At 47.0% G+C, this 22,869-nt stretch overlaps 1 protein-coding gene across 1 annotated transcript in view; it reads right to left on the bottom strand.

Annotated features, from left to right (window-relative positions):
- PHF14 (PHD finger protein 14) overlaps positions 1-22,869 on the bottom strand; it is a 322,056-nt gene that overhangs the window by 236,727 nt on the left and 62,460 nt on the right. The window contains exons 7-11 of the mRNA XM_075316872.1: positions 21,339-21,476; positions 18,674-18,820; positions 17,285-17,579; positions 15,276-15,382; positions 12,978-13,073 (exon numbers count right to left, since the gene is read on the bottom strand). Of these exons, the coding sequence (XP_075172987.1) occupies positions 12,978-13,073; positions 15,276-15,382; positions 17,285-17,579; positions 18,674-18,820; positions 21,339-21,476 (783 nt within the window). The remainder of the gene's footprint in view (positions 1-12,977; positions 13,074-15,275; positions 15,383-17,284; positions 17,580-18,673; positions 18,821-21,338; positions 21,477-22,869) is intronic.

Raw genomic sequence — 22,869 nt, 5'->3', positions numbered from 1 at the left:
TGTATGTATCTGTCTGTCCCTTTCCCAGTCTGTCCGTCCCTTTCCCAGTCTGTCCGTCCCTTTCCCAGTCTGTCCGTCCCTTTCCCAGTCTGTCCGTCCCTTTCCCAGTCTGTCCGTCCCTTTCCCAGTCTGTCCGTCCCTTTCCCAGTCTGTCCGTCCCTTTCCCAGTCTGTCCGTCCCTTTCCCAGTCTGTCCGTCCCTTTCCCAGTCTGTCCGTCCCTTTCCCAGTCTGTCCGTCCCTTTCCCAGTCTGTCCGTCCCTTTCCCAGTCTGTCCGTCCCTTTCCCAGTCTGTCCGTCCCTTTCCCAGTCTGTCCGTCCCTTTCCCAGTCTGTCCGTCCCTTTCCCAGTCTGTCCGTCCCTTTCCCAGTCTGTCCGTCCCTTTCCCAGTCTGTCCGTCCCTTTCCCAGTCTGTCCGTCCCTTTCCCAGTCTGTCCGTCCCTTTCCCAGTCTGTCCGTCCCTTTCCCAGTCTGTCCGTCCCTTTCCCAGTCTGTCCGTCCCTTTCCCAGTCTGTCCGTCCCTTTCCCAGTCTGTCCGTCCCTTTCCCAGTCTGTCCGTCCCTTTCCCAGTCTGTCCGTCCCTTTCCCAGTCTGTCCGTCTCTTTTCCCTGTCCGTCTCTTTTCCCTGTCCGTCTCTTTTCCCTGTCCGTCTCTTTTCCCTGTCCGTCTCTTTTCCCTGTCTGTCTCTTTTCCCTGTCCGTCTCTTTTCCCTGTCTGTCTCTTTTCCCTGTCTGTCTCTTTTCCCTGTCTGTCTCTTTTCCCTGTCTGTCTCTTTTCCCTGTCTGTCTCTTTTCCCTGTCTGTCTCTTTTCCCTGTCTGTCTCTTTTCCCTGTCTTTATCTGTCTCTTACCCTGTCTCTCGTTCCCTGTCTGTCTCGTTCCCTGTCAGTCTGTATCTTTGTCTGTGTCTATCTCTTTGTGTCTGTCTCTTACCCTGTCTGTTTCTTACCCTGTCTGTGTCTGTCTCTTTCCCTGGCTGCATTGTGACACGCCAACATTCCATATAAGGGCGTGGCTGCGCATTCTTCTGAAGTTCTGGCTGCACTGTGGCTCCCAGCTCCATTCGCTTTAATGGAGGCAGGTTTTTTGGTGAATAACTGTAAAGCGCGGGGTTACAGTTTCCCCTCAAAACATAGCCTATGACGCTCTAGGGGTCCAGAAGTGTGAGTGTGCAAAATTTTGTGGCTGTAGCTTTTATATTCATTCAGCTTTATATAATAGATAGGAGTTTCAGTCCCATGATGCATTAGTACAACATCACATGACCAGATAGAGCCAGTCCCACCTCTGCCGGCTATGGTAACAGGTATAGATATCCTCTCGTATATCAGTATATGGCGAGGGAGGCTGAACTGTGATCTACATTACAACTGTCTGATAGGCACTGTGCAGTCATCATCATTATCCGTGATAGGGGTTTCTATCTCTGCTATGCATAACTTTAGTGGTACAGTTCATGCAATTGCATCAAACAATAACTTATGCTGATTGAGATGGGGATCCCCTTCTGAAAACACAAAGCCAGTGGGGTCACGATTTGACCACATCACCTAACAAGAGACGTATACCAAGAAATTGGATAACCAATTTGAAGGTCTAGTGACAGGATAAATAAAACTAAAATTGTAATGCTAAAAAATAAAAATAAAGTGGAATAAACTTCTACACAATGATACAGTAGAACAGAGGGAGGTGGCTCTTCATCAGGCCAGAAAAACAGAAGCGCTCTTATAACTTTCTAAATAACTTTTTTCTTTTTTTCTTTCCCGTTTCCAATAAAAATTAAAACTTGCAAAAAAAAGTTTTAGAGATCGTGAGAAAAACCTCTCCGCAGATAAAACACTACTCACAAAAAGTTAGGAAAACTTAACTTTTCGGGGAAATTTATGTAAAGCATAAAAACGTAAAAAGTTCCCTCTACATTGATATTTTATCACGACAGTCGGGCATTCAACCCCTTAAGCCCCCGGGCGTTTTCGGTTTTGTTTTTCCTCTCTTTCTTCCGAAAGGTGTAACTTTTTTATTTTTCCGTCAATCTTGCCAAATGAGGGCTTGTTTTTTTGCGGAACGACTTGTAGTTTTAAATGAAACCATAAAAGTTTTACCATATGGTGTACTGGAAAACGGCAAGAAAAATTCCAAGTGTGGAAAAACGGCAAAAACTGTGATGGCACAATAGTTTCTGGGATATTTTATTCACAGTGTTCACTATATGGCAAAACGGATGTGTGGGTGTGATGCATGAGGTCGGTGCAAGTTTGTAGACACCAAACATGAATAGGTTTACTTGTACTTAAAGGGTTAAAAAAAAAATCCACAAGCTTGCCCAAAAAAAGTGGCGCACGTTTTGCGCCATGTTCCAAAACCTGTAGCGTTCTCATTTTTCGGGATCTATGGCTCAGTGGAAGCTTATTTTTTGCGCCTCGAGCTGACGTTTTTAACGGTACCATTTTTGCGCAGATGCTACGTTTTGATCACCTGTTATTGCATTTTGCGCAAAATTTGCGGCGACCAAAAAAAACGTAATTTTGGTGGTTGGAATTTTTTGCCGCTACGCCATTAACCAATCAGATTAATTAATTTTATATTTTGATAGAACGGGCGCTTATGGACGCGGCAATGCCAAATGTGTGTATATTTTTTTATTTTTTTAACCCTTTAACTTTCAATGAGGTGAAAAGGGGGTGATTTGAACTATTAGGTTTTTTTTAAAAGGTTTTTTTTTTACTTTTTTTTATTTTACTAGGTCCTTTAGGGGACTATAAGGATCAGCTGTCTGATCGCTCTTCCATATCTCCAGATCACAGCTACAGAGCTGAGATCTGCAGATATGTTGCTTTACTTTCAATGCCGGCTGTATTCAGGCATTGAGAGCAAGTGACTCATGTTAGCTACAGGCATCATTACATGACCCTGTGCTACCATGGCAACCACCGGAAGTCACGTGATCGTGTCACGTGGCATCCGATGGGGGCGGGGTAAGTCACCATAATGGCTGCGCGCATATACATCTCGCTGCCAGATTTTGGCAGCGGGATGTCAGGGGTTAATAGTCGCAGGCGGAAGCGATTCCACCCGCGACTAGCAGGCGGAAGCAATTCCACCCGCGACTAGCAGGCACACACGTCCGCTGTTGAAATCAGCTATGTGCGCTGATCGCCGTGGCCTGCCCACAGCAGGGGGCGTGGATTAACCTCACACGAGCCATGACGTACCCAATACGTCATGGGTTGCTAAGGGGGGTTAAGCAGAAGCAGCAATAGGGATTTCCTCATCTCAAACAATTTATTGAAACAAAAGCAAACCACCAGTGCGGGATATACCCCTTACCAAAATGTCACTGTTTCAATAACCTGTGACCTTGACTATCAATTCCAGCTGACAACGAGGCCTCCTGATGGTCACAAGTGGAGTTATTGTCTGTTCAGGCGGCACCCCACTTTTCTTGAAAGGCGGCCCTCAGGTCATTGAGGTTCTGTGGTCCAGAGTTACGGCCTCTACACGGTGACTCAGCTGATTCCAAGGTTTTCTATGAGATTCAGGTCTGGAGAAAGTGCAGCAGCTCCATTTGAGGTCCCCCAGTCTCCAGCATCCGTTACCTAATGAGGCGACTTTGATGAGGCGGAGCATTGTCCTCCATGAAGATGACATTAGACCGGTGTTGTTCATGCAGAGACACAATGAATGGATTAATGATGTTATTCCGGTAGTCGGAGCTGTCACTGCACCATTCACTCAGTGTAAAGCCGTTCTGTACTGACCAGACACAGCGGCCCACACTGTAACACCACCACCACCAAAGGCTCATCTGGTGACAACGCTGGCTGATGCATAGTGCTGTCCTTCATGTCTATAATATTGAAGATGGCCATCATTTCTGCTCAGCATGAATTGACGTTAATCAGTGACCGGCACTGAGGCCACTGGTCCCTCGTCCAGCGCAGATGGCGCCTGAGTCGGGTGGTGTGGTCAGGTATCTTGCATGCCGTCTAGCACGACCAGACGACACTGATGTAAATGGTTTTGAATGGTCTGACGCGACACTTGACACCTCTCACCTCCTTTTAATGTGACTGCAGTTGTGTGGAATTCATCCTCTGGCTCCAAAGGGCATTGTTCACAATGAAGTGGTCAGTGTGGGATGTGGCCAGAGGACGTTCGATTCTCTGCCTGTGTGTCTTCCAGTCTCTCTCTGTGTCTGTCTACAACCTGCTGGTGACGCTCTAAGCTCAGTGGCCACTTATCTGCCTGTGTCTCTTCCAGTCTCTCTGTGGGTGTCTACAACCTGCTGGTGACAATCTAAGCTCAGTGGGCACTTCTATGCCTGTGACTCTTCCAGTCTCTCTGTGTCTCTGTACAACCTGCTGGTGACAATCTAAGCTCAGTGGGCACTTCTATGCCTGTGTCTCTTCCAGTCTCTCTGTGTCTCTGTACAACCTGCTGGTGACAATCTAAGCTCAGTGGGCACTTCTATGCCTGTGTCTCTTCCAGTCTCTCTGTGTCTCTGTACAACCTGCTGGTGACAATCTAAGCTCAGTGGCCACTTCTATGCCTGTGACTCTTCCAGTCTCTCTGTGGGTGTCTACAACCTGCTGGTGACAATCTAAGCTCAGTGGGCACTTCTATGCCTGTGACTCTTCCAGTCTCTCTGTGTCTCTGTACAACCTGCTGGTGACACTCTGTGAAGCTCTAAGCTCAGTGGCTACTTCCGTCTGAGAACATCCCGCTTGAAGCCTGACAATGCAAGGTACTACCAAATCAATTGTTAGGCATTCTCTTGGACTCCTGATATCAAAATGTGCACAGCATGATGAGGAGGGCGGTTTAATACCAATTATAATTGATCCGTGACTACAATATTTTGATCTGCCCTGCTAAGGGCAGATCAAAGTGCGCTTGCGCTGGACCCCAGTGTCTGCTGTGTGGATGAAGTAGGATGTGTCACGCACCGAGGCTTCAGAAAAAGGAGGACAAAGATGGCCGAAAGAGGCGGCGCCGGCACCGGAGAATGGAGACGCCCATCCAACCAGTCTGCACTGCCCCTTAGGTGAGTATTATAAAGTGATTTTTACATTCTACACATCAGCCTGGACTCTTATATACAGTATTCTGGAATGCTGTATATAAGAGCCCACTGGTGGTGGCCACAGCTTATAGGCCCCAAATCTGGTGACAGGTTCCCTTTAAGATTGCTCATATTTGCAGTCACATGCAGACTAGACGTGATCGTCTTTTCTCAATAGAAGAGCACAGAGAAAGGACAGGCATGACTAGTTGGAATGGGAGCAAACAAATAGCATACTTGCGGTCAAGAATAATCACACTCGCACAGGCAACACCGGACAACCCTGACAGCAGGTGTGCAACATGCTGCAAAGATCCAGAAGTCTGCAGTCAAGTAGTGTGGCTGCAGACTTCAAACCCAAACCTGGACAATCCCTTTAAGCATTGTGCACCATTATGCTTTTACAGACCCTTCGTCTCCCTGCAGCCTTTTAACAGTATGTTCCTTTGTAGCTACAGTTGCCTTGTGGGGTAAGATATCGGGCACAATCTCTCCCCTAAACCCGGAACCAGTGCCCCGAATCACTGATTTATATTCCCAATCTCCGGAGCCGAGACCCTCCAAGTCACTGACCCTCCATCCCCTCGTCTTATTACCCTACTTCTAGGTGTAAAGCTCCTTTAAGACGGAGTCGATAGTTTCCCTGATTCAGACTTGATGGATGCAAAGTATTCTTGTTGGTGACTGTAATTATCAGAAAAGCTGCTTGGTAAGGAAAAGACCGGTAGCCAAAGCAGATGTAGCCAAATTGGCACGGCCGGCGGAACTTCACACCGGCTGATTCCATCAATGGAAAGGCTGAGCAGGAAAATGTCACTGCAGCTTCAAGTCACCATTTTTTTCCTCTTTGAAAAAGAAAAAAAAAAATAATCTCAGATATCAATGTCCTTACTGTCTAATAGCGAAACGAAGAGATAGTAGTTATATTCTTGTAAGTAGGGGCAGTATTATAGTAGTTATATTCTTGTACATAGGGGCAGTATTATAGTAGATATATTCTTGTACATAGGGGCAGTATTATAGTAGTTATATTCTTGTATATAGGGGCAGTATTATAGTAGTTATATTCTTGTACATAGGGGGCAGTATTATAGTAGTTATATTCTTGTACATAGGGAGCGGTATTATAGTAGTTATATTCTTGTACATAGGGGCAGTATTAGTTATATTCTTGTACATAGGGGCAGTATTATAGTAGTTATATTCTTGTACATAGGGGCAGTATTATAGTAGTTATATTCTTGTACATAGGGGGCAGTATTATAGTAGTTATATTCTTGCACATAGAAGCAGTATTATAATAGTTATATTCTTGTACATAGGGGGCAGTATTATAGTAGTTATATTCTTGTATATAGGGGCAGTATTATAGTAGTTATATTCTTGTACATAGGGGGCAGTATTATAGTAGTTATATTCTTGTACATAGGGAGCGGTATTATAGTAGTTATATTCTTGTACATAGGGGCAGTATTAGTTATATTCTTGTACATAGGGGCAGTATTATAGTAGTTATATTCTTGTACATAGGGGCAGTATTATAGTAGTTATATTCTTGTACATAGGGGCAGTATTATAGTAGTTATATTCTTGCACATAGAAGCAGTATTATAGTAGTTATATTCTTGTACATAGGGGGCAGTATTATAGTAGTTATATTCTTGCACATAGGAGCAGTATTATAGTAGTTATATTCTTGTATATAGGGGCAGTATTATAGTAGTTATATTCTTGTACATAGAAGCAGTATTATAATAGTTATATTCTTGTACATAGGGGGCAGTATTATAGTAGTTATATTCTTGTATATAGGGGCAGTATTATAGTAGTTATATTCTTGTACATAGGGGGCAGTATTATAGTAGTTATATTCTTGTACATAGGGAGCGGTATTATAGTAGTTATATTCTTGTACATAGGGGCAGTATTAGTTATATTCTTGTACATAGGGGCAGTATTATAGTAGTTATATTCTTGTACATAGGGGCAGTATTATAGTAGTTATATTCTTGTACATAGGGGCAGTATTATAGTAGTTATATTCTTGCACATAGAAGCAGTATTATAGTAGTTATATTCTTGTACATAGGGGGCAGTATTATAGTAGTTATATTCTTGCACATAGGAGCAGTATTATAGTAGTTATATTCTTGTATATAGGGGCAGTATTATAGTAGTTATATTCTTGTACATAGGGGCAGTATTATAGTAGTTATATTCTTGTACATAGGGGCAGTATTATAGTAGTTATATTCTTGTACATAGGGGGCAGTATTATAGTAGTTATATTCTTGTACATAGGGAGCGGTATTATAGTAGTTATATTCTTGTACATAGGGGCAGTATTAGTTATATTCTTGTATATAGGGGCAGTATTATAGTAGTTATATTCTTGCACATAGAAGCAGTATTATAATAGTTATATTCTTGTACATAGGGGGCAGTGTTATAGTAGTTATATTCTTGTACATAGGGGCAGTATTAGTTATATTCTTGTACATAGGGGCAGTATTATAGTAGTTATATTCTTGTACATAGGGGCAGTATTAGTTATATTCTTGTACATAGGGGCAGTATTATAGTAGTTATATTCTTGTACATAGGGGCAGTATTATAGTAGTTATATTCTTGTACATAGGGGGCAGTATTATAGTAGTTATATTCTTGTACATAGGGGCAGTATTATAGTAGTTATATTCTTGCACATAGAAGCAGTATTATAATAGTTATATTCTTGTACATAGGGGGCAGTATTATAGTAGTAATATTCTTGTATATAGGGGCAGTATTATAGTAGTTATATTCTTGCACATAGAAGCAGTATTATAGTAGTTATATTCTTGTACATAGGGGGCAGTATTATAGTAGTTATATTCTTGCACATAGGAGCAGTATTATAGTAGTTATATTCTTGTATATAGGGGCAGTATTATAGTAGTTATATTCTTGTACATAGGGGCAGTATTATAGTAGTTATATTCTTGTATATAGGAGCAGTATTATAGTAGTTATATTCTTGTACATAGGGGCAGTATTATAGTAGTTATATTCTTGTACATAGGGGCAGTATTATAGTAGTTATATTCTTGTACATAGGGGGCAGTATTATAGTAGTTATATTCTTGCACATAGGAGCAGTATTATAGTAGTTATATTCTTGTACATAGGGGGCAGTATTATAGTAGTTATATTCTTGCACATAGGAGCAGTATTATAGTAGTTATATTCTTGTACATAGGGGGCAGTATTATAGTAGTTATATTCTTGCACATAGGAGCAGTATTATAGTAGTTATATTCTTGTACATAGGGGGCAGTATTATAGTAGTTATATTCTTGTATATAGGGGCAGTATTATAGTAGTTATATTCTTGTACATAGGGGCAGTATTATAGTAGTTATATTCTTGTATATAGGGGCAGTATTATAGTAGTTATATTCTTGTACATAGGGGCAGTATTATAGTAGCTATATTCTTGTACATAGGGGCAGTATTATAGTAGTTATATCCTTGTACATAGGGGCAGTATTATAGTAGTTATATTCTTGTACATAGGGACAGTATTATAGTAGTTATATTCTTGTACATAGGGGCAGTATTATAGTAGTTATGTACAACGTGTTTCCCTTCGGTTACTGTGAGCAGAATAGTTGAGCTTTCTTGAGCACTTGTCCGTTCTCTGCGGTATAACACTGGAGATGTCAGTCCGGACGTCGTGATAAAAATACAGAATCATTTTAGACAACAGATCGGCCATTGGGGACCCGAGTGGCCATGAACTCCTGTGCGGTCACAGGGGAGGGAGCACCACGTCTGCTGCGATACTTGACAACTTTGTAAAAAAACAAAAACAAAAAAACCCCCAAAACAATGGCATAAGTCTGAAAGCCGATGGTTTGGGGGTTTCTAGTTTTCTGTTAATACATCGGTTTCGTGACCACGATGCATTTTACTCTGTGGATTTTCGTAGGGTCAAAAACGGAGCGTTTTACATTACAAGTGGTTGGGATTATTAGAAACCTCATGACAGCTGTGTTAATTTACGCTGAGTCTTCTGTGCGGAATTAGTCCGTAGACTTGCATCAGATGTTCAAATTCCGCAGGTAATAGATTGCGTTAACCTCTTAGCGACTGGACAGTAAAATTACGTCCTACGCGGTAGGCAGGCAGCCGGCGCCGATCATCGCACATGTCAGCTGATTTGCACAGCTGACATGTGTGCCTCGCAGGCACGAGTGGATCCGCGATCCACTCGCACCTGTTAACCCCTTAAATGCCACTGTCAAAAATGTGACAGGGCTATTTAAATGCCGATCGTGGTATATCTTTACTCACCCGGCTCCACTAGCAGCGCTGTGACGGAATCACTGTGAGGCGATGATTGCCATAGTAGCACAGGGTCATGTCATGGCTCCTGTAGCTCACCTGACTCACTTTCTGTTTCACCCGGCCGAGTGCTGCCATTAACAAGAGATGAGCATTTCTGGAGATCTCAGCTGTACAGCTGTGATCAACAGAAATGAATGAGCGCTCAGACTGCTGATACTTATAGTCCCCTAGGGGGGGCTAGTTAAAAAAAAAAAAATTAAAAAAAAAGTTTTAAAAAATAAAAAAAAACCTAAGTTGAAATCGCCCCCTTTCGCCGCATTGAAAATTAAAGGGTTAAAAAAATAATAAATATACACATATTTGATAATGCTGCGTTCAGAAATGCCCGACCTACCAAAATATAAAATCAATTAATCTGGTTGGTAAACGGCGTAGCGACAAAAAAAAAATTCAAACGCCGAAATTACGTTCTTTGGTCGTCGCAAATTTTGTGCAAAATGCAATAACAGGCGATCAAAGAGTAGCATCTGCGCAAAAATGGTAGCATTAACAACGTCAGCTCAGGATGCAAAAAAATAAGCTGTCACCGAGTTATAGATCCCGAAAAATAATAACGCTATGGGTCACAGAAAATGCCGCAAAACGTGCGCCACTTTTATGGACAAACTTCTGATATATTTTTTAACCCTTTAGATAAAAGTAAACCTATACATGTTTGGTGTCTATGAGCTCATACTGACCTGAGGCATCATAACGACACATCAGTTTTACCTTATAGTGAACACTGTGGATAAAATATCTCGAAAACCTTCATGCCCTTTTTTTTTGTAATTTTTCAGCATTTGGATTTTTTTTTGCCATTTTCCAGTACGCTATATGGTAAAACTTATGGTTTTATTTAAAAGTACAACTTGTTCCGCAAAAAACAAGACCTCATATGGCAAGATTGACTGAAATAAAAAAGTTACGGCTCTTGGGAAGAAAAGAAAAAAAAAAGAGGAAAATTGGCCTCCGGACTTGTCTGCCATGGCCGCCGCCCCTCCGGACTTGTCTGCCATGGCCGCCTCGCCTCCGGACTTGTCTGCCATGGCCGCCTCGCCTCCGGACTTGTCTGCCATGGCCGCCGCGCCTCCAGACTCGTCTGCCATGGCCGCCTCGCCTCCAGACTTGTCTGCCATGGCCGCCTCGCCTCCGGACTTGTCTGCCATGGCCGCCGCGCCTCCAGACTCGTCTGCCATGGCCGCCTCGCCTCCAGACTTGTCTCCAATCAAGCACATTGGGGACGACATTGGTCGGCGATTACACAGAAGCTGCCAGAAGCGGATCTTGCTGATTTGCCCAAGTGCATTCTGCGGCATAATCTTCCTCCAAAAAACATTATAGGGAATCTGTCTTGCGATTTTTTAGTACAATACTAATGTTATCTTTAAATAGGGCTTATGGAAACCTCTCAGGATCAGTAACTTTTTATTACTCTACCTTATCCTCTTATCTTGTTGTAAACTCCATAGAATTAAGTGTGACATAGTAATTGGCCAAGCATATGTAAATACAAACTGCATATTCACTATGTCCCCTCCCTCCTCTCAGTGCTGCCATTAGTGATAGAAAATCTGAATTTGCACTACTGCCCCCACCCATACTCCCACCACCTCTCTGCAGTGAGGGTGAATGCACTGGAAGGGGGGTGGGGGAACCAGTGAATATGTAAATTCTTTTTGCATACACTTCACTAGTGTGCACTGAATTGTATGGAGATTACAGTAAGATAACAGGATAAGGTAGAGCAATAAAACTTACTGATCCTGAAAGGTCTCCTTAAGCGCTATTTAAAGGCCCCGTCACACTAAGCAACATCGCTAGCAACATCGCTGGTAACGAACAACTTTTGTGACGTTGCTAGCGATGTTGCTGTGTGTGACATCCAGCAACAACCTGGCCCCTGCTGTGAGGTCGTTGGTTGTTGCTGAATGTCCTGGGCCATTTTTTAGTTGTTGCTGTCCTGCTGTGAAGCACAGATCGCTGTGTGTGACAGCGAGACAGCAACAACTAATGTGCAGTGAGCAGGGAGCCAGCTTCTGCGGAGGCTGGTAACTAATGTAAACATCGGGTAACCAAGAAGCCCTGTCCTTGGTTACCCGATATTTACCTTTGATACCAGCCTCCTCCGCTCTCACTGCCTGTGCTGCCGGCTCCTGCTCTGTGCACAGATAGCTGCAGCACACATCAGGCAATTAACCCGATGTGTGCTGTAACTAGGAGAGCAAGGAGCCAGCGCTCAGTGTGCGCTGCTCCCTGCTCTGTGCACATTTAGCTGCAGCACACATCGGGTTAATTAACCTGATGTGTGCTGTAACTAGGAGACTGGGGGCTGGTCACTGGTTGCTGGTGAGCTCACCAGCAACTCGTGTAGCCACGCTCCAGCGATCCCTGCCAGGTCAGGTTGCTGGTGGGATCGCTGGAGCGTCGCAGTGTGACAGCTCACCAGCAACCTCCTAGCAACTTACCAGCGATCCCTATCGTTGTTGGGATCGCTGGTAAGTTGCTTAGTGTGACTGGACCTTTAGTATAACATTAGTATTGTGCTACATAATCACCTGACAGATTCCCTTTAATAACCGGATACAAATCCCTGGCACTTCCAGCCTCGGCTGCTGTGTATGGCGCTCATACTGCAGATGAAACATGCTGGAAACACCCCACAAAACATGGCACAGTGGGAACACACCAGAGGAGCCCCCCCGTTACTGGTAACACCCCATAAGACCGGTCGTGTACAGGCAACACCCCATAAGACTTGCCATTTAGAGGAAGAGCCCACCAGATGTGCAGTATACAGGCAACACACCACAAGGACTACATTGCATAGGAAACACCCCACAAGTCATGCATTGTACAGGGAACACTCTACAATACCTGCTATATACAGGGAACACCCCACAAGACCTGCTATATACAGGGAACACCCCACAAGACCTGCTATATACAGGGAATACCACAGAAGATCTGCATTGTACAGGGAACACTCCACAAGACCGGCTATATACAGGGAACACCCCACAAGTCCTGCTATATATAGGGAATACCCCACAAGATCTGCATTGTACAGGGAACACTCCACAAGACCTGCAAGCCTCTTGTATATAAAAGTACACTTACCTGTCCAGCAACTTTACACATCATAACCCAGAGACTGCTATATACAGGGAACACTCCACAAGACCTGCTTTATACAGAGAACAATCCAGAAGACCTGCTATATACAGGGAATACCATAAAAGATCTGCAATGTACAGGGAACACCCCACAAGATCTGCATGATACAGGGAACACTCTACAAGACCTGCTATATACAGGGAACAATCCACAAGACCTGCTATATACAGGGAACACTCCACAAGACTTGCTATATACAGGGAATACCACAGAAGATCTGCATTGTACAGGGAACACTCCACAAGACCTGCTATATACAGGGAACACCCCACAAGTCCTGCATTGTACAGGGAACACCCCACAAGATCTGCATTGTACAGAGAACACTCCACAAGACCTGCAAGCCTCTTGTATATAAAAGTACACTTACCTGTCCAGCAACTTTACACATCATAACCCAGAGACTTTGGCCTTCGCTCCGAATGTTGCTGCTGACGTTCTGCAGATCATCCAGAGCTTCACAGAGCTACAAATGTAAGAACAATACTAGTATCACTCCAGTGCCATGACGATATTAAATTATATTCGATTGCAAGGCCGACTTCCATAGAAAAAAAGGGCCGTCTTCATGAGATCACCCCTCAAAAAAAGTAATAAAGCGCTACAAGTCTGAGGCTGTCAAGAAGGTGGACTCATGAAGAACAACACTACAGTCGCTCAGATCTACTGTACGTGTAGGGAGAGGACACAATTGTATCAACCATCACAGGCATCAGCTTCTAATGGGGGGTGGTTGAAATTAGGCAACACTAATCTGGGGTGCACATACTTCTGCCATTTAAAGTTCAAATCTGCATCACTTTCCACCATATATCTATTCATCTATGTACAGTGTGTATGTACCTGACGTTATGTCGCCCACACACCTTTAGCTATCCATCTACCTCCCATCCATCTCTATATATTGATCTCATCTACACTATCTAGTCTAACATCTCATATCGCTCATGAGGCCACCCCATCTATACAAAAGAAGCTCATAATTGATAGATTGACCTGTCTTTCATTAATTGACCAAACTATGTGTGTATATTGATGCAGCTATCTAACTATGTGTGTATATTGATGCAGCTATCTAACTATGGTTCATTATATAACAATGTAATCTACATAATGTATTCCAGAATATCATATCACTCTTAAATGAGCTCAACCCCATCCACCCGAGTACAGTCCATCCGAGCTCAGCCCTCCCACCCGGCCTCAGCCCTCCCACCCGGCCACAACCCTCCCACCCGGCCACAACCCTCCCACCCGGCCTCAGCCCTCCCACCCGGCCACAACCCTCCCACCCGGCCTCAACCCTCCCACCCGGCCTCAACCCTCCCACCCGGCCTCAACCCTTCCATCTCTATAAATGGATCATATCAGCAGCTAACTATCGCATTGTTCATCACAGATTGGATCGCAGCTCTATTTTTTTATCTCAAACCATCTTACCTCAACCCAACCATCCGAGCTCGACGCACCCACCCGACCTCGACCCACCCATCTCTATAAATGGATCGTATCAGCACCTAACCATATATATCTTTGTTTTTTTCACAGATTGGATCGCATATCTAACTTTTTATCTCAAACCATATAAGCTCAACCCACCTACCTCATCTCACCTGAACCCATTCATCCGAGCTCAACCCATCCATCCGAGCTCAACCCCTGCATCCGAGCTCAACCCATCCATCCGAGCTCAACCCATCCATCCGAGCTCAACCCATCCATCCGAGCTCAACCCATCCATCCGATCTCAACCCATCCATCCGAGCTCAACCCATCCATCCGAGCTCAACCCCTGCATCCGAGCTCAACCCATCCATCCGAGCTCAACCCATCCATCCGAGCTCAACCCCTGCATCCGAGCTCAACCCCTGCATCCGAGCTCAACCCCTGTATCCGAGCTCAACCCATCCATCCGAGCTCAACCCATCCATCCGAGCTCAACCCATCCATCCGAGCTCAACCCATCCATCCGAGCTCAACCCATCCATCCGAGCTCAACCCAATCCATCCGAGCTCAACCCAATCCATCCGAGCTCAACCCATCCATCCGAGCTCAACCCATCCATCCGAGCTCAACCCATCCATCCGAGCTCAACCCCTGCATCCGAGCTCAACCCATCCATCCGAGCTCAACCCATCCATCCGAGCTCAACCCATCCATCCGAGCTCAACGCATCCATCCGAGCTCAACCCATCCATCCGAGCTCAACTCATCCATCTGAGCTCAACCCATCCATCCGAGCTCAACCCATCCATCCCTCTAAATGAATTGTATCAGCAATCACCATCAACCCCTCTCATATCTCCCATACACACATTTAGGATGACTCATCTAAATCTATCACAAGTCCCTGATTGCGAACGTCACCGTCCTCTCGGACCTTTTTACAAGCGTATCATTTCATTTCTATCTAAAAAGAAAACAGTGAGCGATACAGAAGTAATATCGGGACTGCACGGACTGTGAGTTATCAATGGTCTGTTTTACTGGCGGACACCCCGGAGTCTGAGGCTTGTCATTGTAAAGCCGCTGATAAAGCAGATTTCAAAGGGATAACACAAAATAATCCTTCAAAGCAGAAACACATAAATCATGGCTGGCCGGCACATCTCTGCATTAATATTCTGGGCGGCGAGCGGCGCAGCGCTGAGGAGACACACTACAAACCTTGTTATACTCTATGTGCAGCTTCTCCTGCTCGTTTTCTAATTTGTCCTTTATGCTCTTTTGCTCGGCCATGTTTTCCTGCAACTGCATCATCCGCATGTTCCTCTCTGATAAACAAGAAATAGAAAAATTCCAAAATACATTTTTTTTGTGGGCGGGGCTGCCCTGTGATTGACAGCTCTGCTCTCAGGTCTCGACTTGTGCACATTGCCTGCAGCACAGACATTATCACCTCTGCATGCTCAGTGCTGCAGCATATAGGTAATGTATTGCAGGAAGTAGTTTTTCGGTGCAAACCCGGTAAAGGAAGACGGCTCTCACCATGGGAAAGAGCGGTGTGTGAATATGAGGTTTTACAGCATCATAACAATAATTCCAAAATATACACCAGAGACCTAGGGCGAGGGACGGGCAGAAAGGGCGAGGGACAGAGGCAGAAAGGGCGAGGGACAGAGGCAGAAAGGGCGAGGGACAGAGGCAGAAAGGGCGAGGGACAGAGGCAGAAAGGGCGAGGGACAAATTGGGATAAAAGATAAAATACAAAAAATCTAAATGAACAGGCGGGAGGTAGACAAAGATATATGGATAGAGGACAATGGAATAAGCAAAAAAGAGAAGCAAGCGAGCCAGGGGAATAGGCAGCAAATGAGCAGAGACAAGTGAGAACCAAGGGTGAGCAAGCGAATGAGTGAGGCTAGGGAGGGAGCAAGCGAACAAGCGAGCAAGGGGGGACAAGGGAGGGAGCCGGCGAGGGGGGACAAGGGAGGGAGCCGGCGAGGGGGGACAAGGGAGGGAGCCGGCGAGGGGGGACAAGGGAGGGAGCCGGCGAGGGGGGACAAGGGAGGGAGCCGGCGAGGGCGGACAAGGGAGGGAGCCGGCGAGGGCGGACAAGGGAGGGAGCCGGCGAGGGCGGACAAGGGAGGGAGCCGGCGAGGGCGGACAAGGGAGGGAGCCGGCGAGGGCGGACAAGGGAGGGAGCCGGCGAGGGCGGACAAGGCAGGGAGCCGGCGAGGGCGGACAAGGCAGGGAGCCGGCGAGGGCGGACAAGGCAGGGAGCCGGCGAGGGCGGACAAGGCAGGGAGCCGGCGAGGGCGGACAAGGCAGGGAGCCGGCGAGGGCGGACAAGGCAGGGAGCCGGCGAGGGCGGACAAGGCAGGGAGCAGGCGAGGGCGGACAAGGCAGGGAGCCGGCGAGGGCGGACAAGGCAGGGAGCCGGCGAGGGCGGACAAGGCAGGGAGCCGGCGAGGGCGGACAAGGCAGGGAGCCGGCGAGGGCGGACAAGGCAGGGAGCCGGCGAGGGCGGACAAGGCAGGGAGCCGGCGAGGGCGGACAAGGCAGGAAGCCGGCGAGGGCGGACAAGGCAGGGAGCCGGCGAGGGCGGACAAGGCAGGGAGCCGGCGAGGGCGGACAAGGCAGGGAGCCGGCGAGGGCGGACAAGGGAGGGAGCCGGCGAGGGCGGACAAGGCAGGGAGCCGGCGAGGGCGGACAAGGCAGGGAGCCGGCGAGGGCGGACAAGGGAGGGAGCCGGCGAGGGCGGACAAGGGAGGGAGCCGGCGAGGGCGGACAAGGGAGGGAGCCGGCGAGGGCGGACAAGGGAGGGAGCCGGCGAGGGGGACAAGGGAGGGAGCCGGCGAGGGGGACAAGGGAGGGAGCCGGCGAGGGGGACAAGGGAGGGAGCCGGCGAGGGGGACAAGGGAGGAAGCCAGCGAGGGGGACAAGGGAGGAAGCCGGCGAGGGGGACAAGGGAGGGAGCCGGCGAGGGGGACAAGGGAGGGAGCCGGCAAGGGGGACAAGGGAGGGAGCCGGCAAGGGGGACAAGGGAGGGAGCCGGCAAGGGGGACAAGGGAGGGAGCCGGCAAGGGGGACAAGGGAAGGAGCCGGCAAGGGGGACAAGGGAGGGAGCTAGCAAAAGGGCCAAGAGAGTAAGCCAGCAAGGGGGATAAAAAAAGCAAGCGACAGAGGGGGATAAGGGTGCAAGTGAGAGGGGGTCAAGGAATCATAACACTTACCCAGGTAGTAGTTGACAAAGTCGGAAGTGAGCGCGGGCTGCTTGTGCTTCCTTCTGCCATCCACACTGGAGCTGGTGTCTGAATTGTCCACTGGAAAGATGTCTGTGCTGATCCCCATCAGCTCGGCTTTGCGCATTAGTTTCCGTATGGCGGAGGCGCTGCTGGTGAGCGGACGGGGCAGCTTCTCTCTCGGGACCCACGCTTGAGGTCTGGTATTACGGGCCAGCTCTGACTTCACTCTGTACTGCTGTAGTCTGGTGGAGATGCGAGCCTGAAGAGATACAGAAACGGTTCCCTAAGAAACCAGCAGCCGATTATAGGGGGTAATTCACGAGGGTCGGTAATGGGATGATGACTACAAAACAGGCGGTAATGAGGAACAGCGGGAACCAAAAGCACACAACCAACAACTATTCACATTATTATCACCAAACTGTGGACATATATGAAATATAACCATTATGTTTTATGATCCGAGGCTTCCGATCCCAAATACAGGCCACCGGCAGAATAGTGAGTGCAGCTCTGGAGTATAATACAGGAGGTAACTCAGGATCAGTAATGTAATGTATGTACACAGTGACTGCACCAGCAGAATAGTGAGTGCAGCTCTGGAGTATAATACAGGATGTAATTCAGGATCAGTAATGTAATGTATGTACACTGACTGCACCAGCAGAATAGTGAGTGCAGCTCTGGAGTATAATACAGGATGTAATTCAGGATCAGTACAGGATCAGTAATATTATGTATATACACAGTGACTGCACCAGCAAAATAGTGAGTGCAGCTCTGGGGTATAATACAGGAGGTAACTCAGGATCAGTACAGGATCAGTAATGTGATGTATGTACACAGGGGCTGCACCAGCAGAATAGTGAGTGCAGCTCTGGAGTATAATACAGGAGGTAACTCAGGATCAGTAATGTAATGTATGTACACAGTGACTGCACCAGCAAATAGTGAGTGCAGCTCTGGAGTATAAAACAGGAGGTAACTCAGGGTCAGTAATGTAATGTATGTACACAGTGACTGCACCAGCAGAATAGTGAGTGCAGCTCTGGAGTATAATACAGCATGTAACTCAGGATCAGTAATGTACTGTATGTACACAGTGACTGCACCAGCAGAATAGTGAGTGCAGCTCTGGAGTATAAAACAGGAGGTAACTCAGGGTCAGTAATGAACATGTCGTGGCATTGTATGATTAGATTGGCATTCAGGGGTTTGATGAAGCCTGTGTAATTTTATGCAGACCAAATATATGCTCCCATTCCAAGACTCCTATGATCAAACACAAGTCCCCGGTGAAGTGAATGACCTTTGCGCTGGATTTACATCTCGTCGCCTTCTTTCATAGGGAATTATCACAGAAGGATCCATTAATACCTGCGCTTCTGGCGTCAGATGCTTCTCCCTTTCCTTCAAGGACATTTTGCAGTAGGACTGTAGAGCCAGGTAGTTTTTCCTCTTCCATTTTCTATCGAAGCGGTCCGCGTGCTGCTTGCAGTAGGCGAAGAAGGGGTCTGCGATATCCTGAAGAAAGATTAAGGACCGGCCGTTACCTTCCTTTTCATGGGGTGAATGAGTAGTGCAATGTGACGGGCTGCAACAGCGACTGCAATGATGGCCGCCAGCATCGAGAACCAGCTGCACTAATATTTGCTGACTATTATTTTTACTACACGTAAGCAGTGATGCAGGGTAAAGCATTTCCCTATTGGGGTCTGCAAAGTAGACAGAACAGAGAATGCACTGCTATAGATAGAGCTAATTGGAATAGATGAGACGGCACTATAAGATGGCTGAACAACCGAGGGAGGGAAGAACGGACCAAGAAAGGGAAAATGGAGTGGTGCAACAAAGGAGGCGAGAGAGGGAAGAACAGACCAAGAAAGGGGGAATGGAGTGGTGCAATAAGGAGCCGAGAGAGGTAAGAACGGACCAAGAAAGGGAAAATGGAGTGGTGCAACAAAGGAGGCGAGAGAGGGAAGAACAGGCCAAGAAAGGGAGAATGGAGTGGTGCAAGAAAGAAGGCGAGAGAGGGAAGAACAGACCAAAGAATGGAGAATGGAGTGGTGCAAGAAGGAGGTGAGAGAGGGAAGAACGGACCAAAGAATGGAGAATGAAGTGGTGCAAGAAAGGAGGCGAGAGAGGGAAGAACAGACCAAGAAAGGGAGAATGGAGTGGTGCAAGAAGGCAAGAGAGGGAAGAACAGACCAAGAAAGGGAGAATGGAGTGGTGGAAGAAAGGAGGCGAGAGAGGGAAGAGCGGACCAAGAAAGGGAAAATGGAGTGGTGCAAGAAAGAAGGCGAGAGAGGGATTAACAGACCAAGAAAGGGAGAATGGAGTGGTGCAAGAAAGGAGGCGAGAGAGGGAAGAACAGACCAAGAAAGGGAGAATGGAGTGGTGCAAGAAGGCAAGAGAGGGAAGAATGGACCAAGAAAGGGAGAATGGAGTGGTGCAAAAAGGAGGCGAGAGAGGGAACAACGGAGAAAGAAAGGAAGAATGGAGAGGTGCAAGAAAGAGGCGAGAGAGGGAAGAACGGACCAAGAAAGGGAGAATGGAGTGGTGCAAGAAGGAGGCGAGAGAGGGAAGAACGGACCAAGAAAGGGAGAATGGAGAGGTGCAAGAAGGAGGCGAGAGAGGGAAGAACAGACCAAGAAAGGGAGAATGGAGAGGTGCAAGAAGGAGGCGAGAGGGAAGAACGGACCAAGAAAGGGAGAAAGGAGTGGTGCAATAAGGAGGTGAGAGAGGGAAGAACAGACCAAGAAAGGGGGAATGGAGTGGTGCAAGAAGGCAAGAGAGGGAAGAACGGACCAAGAAAGGGAGAATGGAGAGGTGCAAGAAGGAGGTGAGAGAGGGAAGAACGGACCAAGAAAGGGAGAATGGAGAGGTGCAAGAAGGAGGTGAGAGAGGGAAGAACGGAGAAAGAAAGGAAGAATGGAGAGGTGCAAGAAAGAGGCGAGAGAGGGAAGAACGGACCAAGAAAGGGAGAATGGAGTGGTGCAAAAAAGAGGCGAGAGGGAAGAAAGGACCAAGAAAGGGAGAATGGAGTGGTGCAAGAAGGAGGCGAGAGAGGGAAGAACAGACCAAGAAAGGGAGAATGGAGTGGTGCAATAAGGAGGTGAGAGAGGGAAGAACGGACCAAGAAAGTGAGAATGGAGTGGTGCAAGAAAAGGGGAGCAAAACTAGGGAAAGGCAAAAGAGGCTTTAACAAAAATAAGGTAAGAAGATGTAATGAGTGAGGACGAAAAGGCAACAAAATAGGAGGCGAGAGAGGGGTGCAACCATAGGGATGGATGGAGGTGTGGGTATGGAAAGAAAGCAGGAGAGGGGAAAGATCTATTTACACTGCACAATGATTGTCAGCAAGCGCGTTTCTCAATAATCTTGCAATCTAAACAGACTGCTGCTGAAAAGAAAGACCAAAAACTCTCGTTCTTTGGGTTAAAAGATCTTTTGGTTTGCACAGAAGTCGGTCGTCCTCGGCAGCACCTCGCCCTGTGTAATCAGGATCTGCGCTGCCAAGAACAATGGCACTGAACCATCCACTACATCTGGCGATTAAATGACCTCCCGGCAGCAAACAAGTAGCAGAATGACGGTCGTTTAGTGCCAGAGTAAATGGACTTTAAGAAAGCAGAGAATGGGAAGATAGGGGCGAAAACAGAGGGGTGACAAGGCGCTGAGAAGAGGATGAGATAGGAAGAGACAAAAAAAGCTGCAACTACAATAAATAAAACTTCCAGATTTGAAAATTAAGGGAAAAAAAACCCCAAAAAGTCTAAAAAAAAAAAAAAAAAAAAAAGAAAAATAATATATGGCCGATAAACTGGGACGGGTTAAGTTTGTAAAGATGGGAACGGAGCGTCCCTTTCATCTCCCTCGCACGCCCAGGACAGTTACCAGTCCTCGTACTCTGGGTGTTTTTTTTTTCTCCCCCTCCGTCTATAGCCCGGCTTAATTTTTATCAGCATGCGGTGCCTTTTTTTTATGCTTTGCTTACACTTTCTTAAGCAAATCTTCAAAAGAAGTACGTCTGGTAATTTACCTCTTCGGCGGCGGCTTCTGAGAGCAAGCCTTCCTTCTGGGCACAAGTCACATGAAAGTAAGCTCTGCACATCCCTGCGTCGCAGCTGATACACACGCCGGTCCTGGCAAATCGCGGATCTTCACAGAAGCTGCATTCCTAGGCAAAAAAAAAAATACAACGCTTACCACACCGGATTTACCGCCACTTCTGAGCGACGCTCCTGAGGATTCCTTAAGAAAATATCTCTTGCAAGAAGTGCAGTCTTGGAGCTGAACTTTTAAGAACTATTAGAAAACTGACTTCAGTGGTTGTTGTTACTTCAACAAACTTTGAATAAATCAAGAAACTTTTTAATGCCTCTTGTCATAGAAATTGTTCTACTTCTCCACTTATGAGCCACTTTTCCTCCCCGACCTATTCTTATGATATGTGATCACTAGTCATGTGCGGGCACTCAGTACTCGTAACTAGTGATGAGCGGGCACTACCATGCTCGGGTGCTCAGTACTTGTAACTATTGATGAGCGGGCACTACCATGCTCAGGTGCTCAGTACTCGTAACTAGTGATGAGCGGGCACTACTATGCTCGGGTGCTCAGTACTCGTAACTAGTGATGAGCGGGCACTACCATGCTCGGGTGCTCTGTACTGGTAACTAGTGATGAGCGGGCACTACCATGCTCGGGTGCTCAGTACTGGTAACTAGTGATGAGCGGACACTACCATGCTCGGGTGCTCAGTACTGGTAACTAGTGATGAGCGGGCACTACCATGCTCGGGTGCTCAGTACTGGTAACTAGTGATGAGCGGACACTACCATGCTCGGGTGCTCTGTACTGGTAACTAGTGATGAGCGGGCACTACCATGCTCGGGTGCTCAGTACTGGTAACTAGTGATGAGCGAGCACTACCATGCTCAGGTGCTCAGTACTGGTAACTAGTGATGAGCGGGCACTACTATGCTCGGGTGCTCAGTACTCGTAACTAGTGATGAGCGGGCACTACCATGCTCGGGTGCTCTGTACTGGTAACTAGTGATGAGCGGGCACTACCATGCTCGGGTGCTCAGTACTGGTAACTAGTGATGAGCGGACACTACCATGCTCGGGTGCTCAGTACTGGTAACTAGTGATGAGCGGGCACTACCATGCTCGGGTGCTCAGTACTCGTAACTAGTGATGAGCGGACACTACCATGCTCGGGTGCTCTGTACTGGTAACTAGTGATGAGCGGGCACTACCATGCTCGGGTGCTCAGTACTGGTAACTAGTGATGAGCGGGCACTACCATGCTCGGGTGCTCTGTACTGGTAACTAGTGATGAGCGGGCACTACCATGCTCGGGTGCTCTGTACTGGTAACTAGTGATGAGCGGGCACTACCATGCTCAGGTGCTCAGTACTCGTAACTAGTGATGAGCGGTCACTACCATGCTCGGGTGCTCTGTACTGGTAACTAGTGATGAGCGGGCACTACCATGCTCGGGTGCTCAGTACTGGTAACTAGTGATGAGCGGGCACTACCATGCTCGGGTGCTCAGTACTGGTAAC

The sequence above is a fragment of the Anomaloglossus baeobatrachus genome, chromosome 6, assembly GCF_048569485.1.
Source record: "Anomaloglossus baeobatrachus isolate aAnoBae1 chromosome 6, aAnoBae1.hap1, whole genome shotgun sequence".
Lineage (NCBI taxonomy): Eukaryota > Metazoa > Chordata > Amphibia > Anura > Aromobatidae > Anomaloglossus > Anomaloglossus baeobatrachus.
The sequence above is the reverse complement of the archived record's forward strand: the minus strand, read 5'-3'. Positions and strand labels throughout refer to the sequence as shown.